General features: G+C 38.6%; 1 protein-coding gene across 5 annotated transcripts in view; it reads right to left on the bottom strand.

Moving 5' to 3' along the window:
• The window catches only part of Pparg (peroxisome proliferator activated receptor gamma), a 131,213-nt gene that overhangs the window by 45,714 nt on the left and 79,234 nt on the right, over positions 1 to 6,265 (bottom strand). For all 5 annotated transcript variants that reach the window (XM_055604295.1, XM_055604296.1, XM_055604298.1 and 2 more), the window contains 2 exons: positions 5,648 to 5,875; positions 4,155 to 4,324 (listed from right to left, as the gene is read on the bottom strand). In XM_055604295.1, the coding sequence (XP_055460270.1) occupies positions 4,155 to 4,324; positions 5,648 to 5,867 (390 nt within the window). In that variant the 5' untranslated portion in view covers positions 5,868 to 5,875. The remainder of the gene's footprint in view (positions 1 to 4,154; positions 4,325 to 5,647; positions 5,876 to 6,265) is intronic.

Here is a 6,265-nt window from a genome sequence, read left to right as displayed (position 1 = left end):
CACACACACACACACACACACACACACACACACACACACACACACACTCACTTACACACTTCCTGTCTCTTACCATGTGAATTCCTACACTGCTTTAGAATTCTGAATCAAGAAAGTAATTACCATTTGCCGACTCCCAACCTGGGGACAGAACCATGAGCCAAAAGTCAAAAGCCTCAGGCAGTTTATTTTACTAATGGAGAAGGGCCTAAAACAATGGAGACATTCAAGAAAACAAAAAGTGTGTATTTGCTAGCAGCAAGTAATAGGTTTTTGTTTGTTTGTTTGTTTGTGTTTTTGAGCTCTAAGCAGTGTTTTATTGTGTGTAGGTCTGCCATACACCAAAAACCTGTCACTATTTCATTTAATTAACTCCTATTACTTTGCTCCTTTTTGTTGGCTTTTGACAGGAATCACAAACGTGAGCTGCCCCCACTGGCATCCTAACTGTGTTTAAGAAGATCTCATAACGGTTGTCTTATGCAATATTCCTTTTGATACATAAATGAGTCCACAAGCTTTATGGTCAACTGAATTTTAATTATGGGAGTATCCCATAACCTATGAAAATGGCAAATGTTAAATTGCCAAGGTGCATTTTAAGCTATGTACAGGTGAGATAAAAACATTTGCTAATTTCTTTCTTCTTAGTTCTCATGGGTACTGGTGTTAAACTAAGAGGACATCTTTGCTACTGATGACCACTGCCTAATGTATAGGGAATGAGGCAGCAGTTTGGTGCTTAAGTTGTGTTTCTTCAGGCTCCATGCCCTAAAATAAGTGAGTATCAATTTTTGAGTCTCGGTACTCCTTTACTATTAAATTATTATGACAACTTTAAAGAACTTTTTATATAGGCTTAATTTACAGATATTTGTTTGACAAGAAGTTAAAACTGAGAACAACTTATTTTTGGGACAGGATCTGTGTTGCCCAAGCTGCTCCCAAACTTCTGGTTTCAACTGATCCTTTCAACTCAGCCTCTTTAGCAGCTGGGGCTATGTGTACATGTTACAGTAATGTGGTAATTTGAATAAGAATGGCTCCCACAGGCTCAGATATTTGAATGGAACTGTTGGATAGGATTATAGGATTAGGAGGTGTGGCCTTGTTGGAGGATGTGTGTCGCTGGAGGTGGACTTAGAGGTTTCAAAAGCCCATGCCAGACCTAGTCTTGTTCTCTCTGCCTACTGATCAGGATGTAGCGCTCAGCTACTGCTCCAGCATCTGCCTGCACCATGCCATGCTTCCTGCCATGATAATGGAGTAACTCTCTGAAGGTGTAAGTAAGCTCCATTTAAATGCTTTCTTTTATAAGAGTCGCCTTGGTCAGTGACTAAGACAAGTACCAGCATCCAACAGAGAAGTCACATGGGCATATCAGCAAACATTCCACTAGCTACCAGTGTTGTCATTACCCCAAATCATGTAGTTTCTATAACTCTTTAAGTACACTTGTAAGAGTGTGAGAAGGTGAATAAACAGTGTTAACACTATGGAATGATCTAAAAGCCATGGCTGCCTTGAAAGAGTCTCATGAACTTCTGAGGGCCTGGGCTACACTTTGAGAACTGTGCATGTGAAGACACCAATCACATTGTTTTTTTAGCACTCTTATACTTCTGTTATTAATTTAAGGGAGCACACACATCAATGAGGCCCATTATGACATCATCATACACATGTGTCATTATGCTTTTTCCCCCCCACTGACATTTTTTTTTAATCTTTAGAATGTACAGGTGTCTTGCTAAGGGTGGTGTCCCAGGCCTACAGTCCTAGCAAGGTGGGTAGAGGCAGGAAGAATATGAGTTTGAGGCTTGTTTCAAAAAATAAAATAAAATATGTACATGTCTGTTTTTCCTTCCTAGGAAAGCACAGCTTTTTCATTTTTCTAGGAATTCTATCTCCTACATTTTGGGAGGCTAGTAAAATTTATAGTTATATAACATTCATCATTTTCTTGTACTGGTTTTTGGTTGGTTGGGAACTTACCTGAATTTTGATGGTTTTGTTGTTTACTTTCCATCTTTGCCTTCCACCCTGTTTTTCTTGTCTGTTTGTTTTGTTTGGCATTGCAAGGGCTAGAAACTCTGCCTTGTAGATGCTAGGTAGGTGCCCTGTCACCAAGCTACACTTCCAGTCCTCTTTCTACCCTTCCCTGGTCACAACTTGAAGGCTCTTGGATTTTCTTTCTCTTTCTTTTTTGCTTGATCTATTGTGTGAGTTTTAGTGTCTTCAGGACATAACTTATATTTATCATCAAATACTGAAAATGCTTCAGAATTTGAGTTCTCATCTGTCCTCACCAATGCTAACTTCTCTTGAATGTATGACTAGAATTAGGGTGGAGTTACTTGTTTGCTGGTTCCAATTTTCTAGGCACTCTACTACCATGTAGGAAATAAACTACTATGCAGTCTGAATGATCATACAGTTCACACTGACTAATGTATATGACCAACATGACCCGAACACTAAACAGGTTCTTCAGATAAATACGACTTAGAATTCAGCAACTCAAAAACATTGTGTAAACCTTACTCATTAAACACAATGACATGCTCTTATTTACAGAGATCTTAGAATATTGGTTGTGCACAATGATTTAATTTCATAGATATTTCAGTCACACAGTGATTTTTTTTCATTGTTTTTGTGTTTTGAAACAAGGTCTCTTGCCATCCTTCTGCCTCCACCTCCTGTGAGTAGGGACTACAGGCATGTGCCATCATGCCAGGCTCATGAATGGGCTGTAGTGTTTTAAATAAAAGCATCTCTTGCCAGGAGTGTTTCAAGGACTCTTTTTGAAATTTAAACATTAGAGATGTGTAAGACCTTGGCTGCCAACTTAATCAAATCATTTTCTACATGAGGTGACTGAGGGCTAAAGTGTTTGTGTGGCTGGCAGGCTGTGACTGAGAAAGTGGCAGAGGTGACTCTGACTTCTATTTTTTTTAAACCATATTAGATTTCTTTTGGACTAAAAGAACTTTACAGATCACCTAACTAAATTTCATTGTTTTATAGATGAGAAAACGTTTGTAGAATCCACCTAGAACCAAGAAGTCCTAACTCACACCTACCTGGTGTGCTTCATCTTTATTCTCCAGAAAAAGCTCAAGTGAGATAGTATTTATTTCATTTATTTATGTTTTATTTTGTTTGAGATGGGGCTGACTTGAAACTTGCTATGGAGACCAGCCTGGCCTTGAACTCAGAAAGATGCTCCTGCCTCTACTCCTGAGTGCTAACATTAAGGCATGTACCACCATACCCACCGGTATTTAAAAGGTAAATATCAATAAACATAGAATAAAATAAATATTCTACGGCTTTCAGCACATGATAAATGAAATACTATTTTATCCCTGAGTATGTTAAAGTTGTTTTAAACTGTACATAAAAACATGAATGTCTTAATGTATTTTCCTTATAACTGGCAGTATATTACTAACTTTCTAAAATGCTTTAAAATTTTTTTTTTTATTACAAAGGAAGAGCTTAGTTGTTGCTTTTTCCCTGTCTATTATACAAGGCTTAGGCTGATGTTGGCTTAAGGGGACAGTACTTAGCTTTGGGCTTGGTAGGGGCAAGTCTCACTTATCCATAATTTTGTTTTTCCTTTTGCAGTCCTGGGGATAAATGAAGGCTCCACCCCAGTGACCCTATGCCTTTGAATCAACATTTCTACAGATCCAATATAGAAATAGGCTCAATATTACAGCATTAGTCTATGGGTTGAGTGATACACCTACACAATCTGTCAAACCTTGCTTGTATAAGGGATCACACAGCATAATGAAAAACACACCAGGGAAATCAGGAAACTTATGTCCTTGTGCTGGCTCACCATTCACTGTCTTGCTGTGACACCTTGGATAAGTTTTTTCAAAAAAAATTCTGCAAGACACACTTAGATGAGTGCCTCAGAGAATTATTTTGGAGAGGGCAAGTGGGACAGAATATCCCTATATTATTAGATTTTCTCAGGGTTTCATATATTATATTACTTGAAGGATGAGTTCTGCCAACAAAACAAAACAAAACCCCACAACTTTATCTTAGTTTCTTAGAGTCAGTTTGTAACAACAGGAAATGGAATAGGCAAAATTTCAGAAAATTCTTCGATTATTTTTAAAGTTTATTTTTACCTTGCATCCTTCACAAGCATGAACTCCATAGTGGAAGCCTGATGCTTTATCCCCACAGACTCGGCACTCAATGGCCATAAGGGAGTTGGAAGGCTCTTCATGAGGCCTGTTGTAGAGTTGGGTCTTTTCAGAATAATAAGGTGGGGATGCAGGTTCTACTTTGATCGCACCTGTGCATCGGAAAATTTGAGAAGATGGTTATCTCATGACAAACAATCCTAAAAAGGCACTGTGGCTTCCCATGGTGGCCTTCATATTTTCATGCCATAGCTTTACTATCTCAGAGGAGAGGTGCTGGGGAACACGAACAAACATTGGTACTCAGATAGAAAAAAAGTAAGACTTTATCATCTCAGGCAAGTTACAACACCCCAGAGCCTCACCTGCACAAATAAAGCAGGAAGGGAATTAAAAGCAAGGGAATTAAGTGTGCTCCCCTTTCCCCCCACAGACATTGCACAGGTTTAGAAGCAGTGCAGCTTATTTGGCAAGAGGATGGGCTGCATCTGGCATTCATTCTGCTATTATGAGTTTTATTCAAAGGTTGCACTTTAAAAATAGTTTTAAGCCTTCCTTGCAAAAGAAACCAATAAGGAATATGGCTGAGAAAACATCATGGTAAGATCAGCCTGAGATGCCAGGTTATCAACAGGGTTGAGTCAAGAGGTGAACTGAAAAGTGATCTTTGATAGAGAGCAGAAGAAACCTCTGTGAAGCAAGTACTGCATTTGCCAGTAGCTCGGGCCTATTGAATTTCCATATTAGGCTCTAACCCATAACCACAAAGATAGATACAACCACGTATACTATCTATCTAAAGAAAACAACTAGAAATTACAGGAAGTTCTTACTTATTATCAAGTAATGGTTGCCAGTGACACATGGGTGACTCTGGAAAGCCAGCACATCAGCCCACAAGATAAAAATCACGGAAACAGCATCACAGAAATGATACTTTATCTTGAAAAGTTCAGTTCTGGTTTTTTCTTGAGTCTGATGTCTTATATTAATTTATTTAATGGAATGATGATCTGTCAATCAGCTACCATGTTAAAACGTCAGATTATGTCCCAAACTAGGATTCAGGGTAATTTTCACAAACTGCAAATTAGGAAAACAAAACAATTTAGTGGTGATGAGTCATATAAGTTGATCTGCAACTGTGACTTACTAACTAATAAGAGGCAGGAGGAATTCAAAGTTTATAGATGGACTCTCAGTCTAAAATAAAATTGGCACTGTAATCATGCTAGAACATGTTCCTAAGAAGGAAACAAGAAAAGAAAAATAGGAGGGAGGGAAGAGAAGAAAAGGGGTCATTTATGTACTGTCTTCTTTTTGGCCTATCACAGATCTCTAGAGCTTCAAGGGTAATAGATAAACAAATGAGTAAAGATATCTTCTACTTAGAGTGCTAATCTCTTGAGCATTTTTTCTAAGGTTATTTGGAGACTGTCTAATTTCAGTCTTAGTAGTTTGAAAAGAGAACATACTTTGGTATTCTTGGAGCTTCAGGTCATATTTGTAATCAGCAACCATTGGGTCAGCTCTTGCGAACGGAATGTCTTCATAGTGCGGAGCAGAAATGCTGGAGAAATCAACCGTTGTAAAGGGCTTGATGTCAAAGGAATGGGAATGGTCATCCATCACAGAGAGATCCACAGAGCTGATTCCAAAGTTGGTGGGCCAGAATGGCATCTCTGTGTCAACCATGGTAATTCCTGAAATGGAAAAAAGAACAGGCTATGAGTCAAGTTCTGGAGGGGAGAGCAGTCCTCAAGCACATAAGGGAGGGGGTTGAATGAGTTAATAAAGCGTGTTATTCAAACTACCCAATGAAGGATGAGTGTATTACTGCCTTTCAGCACCATCCAGATGGCTTTACAGTGAGAAGAAAGTCAGCCTTTATCTGAGGATATTAGCAATACCCTATAGTGTGTAGCTATACGGAACAAATCCATCTACATGTCAGGCCAACAGGTCTGCTCACACTGTCCTCTACAGCAGGCCATCAGTTGGTTCTTTTTCTCTTTCTTTCTTTTCTTTCTTTCTTTCTTTCTTTCTCTTTCTTTCTTTCTTTCTTTCTTTCTTTCTTTCTTTCTTTCTTTCTT

This window comes from Psammomys obesus, unplaced genomic scaffold (assembly GCF_907164565.1).
Source record: "Psammomys obesus unplaced genomic scaffold, mPsaObe1.curated_primary_1811, whole genome shotgun sequence".
NCBI classification, from domain to species: Eukaryota; Metazoa; Chordata; class Mammalia; order Rodentia; family Muridae; genus Psammomys; species Psammomys obesus.
The sequence above is the reverse complement of the archived record's forward strand: the minus strand, read 5'-3'. Positions and strand labels throughout refer to the sequence as shown.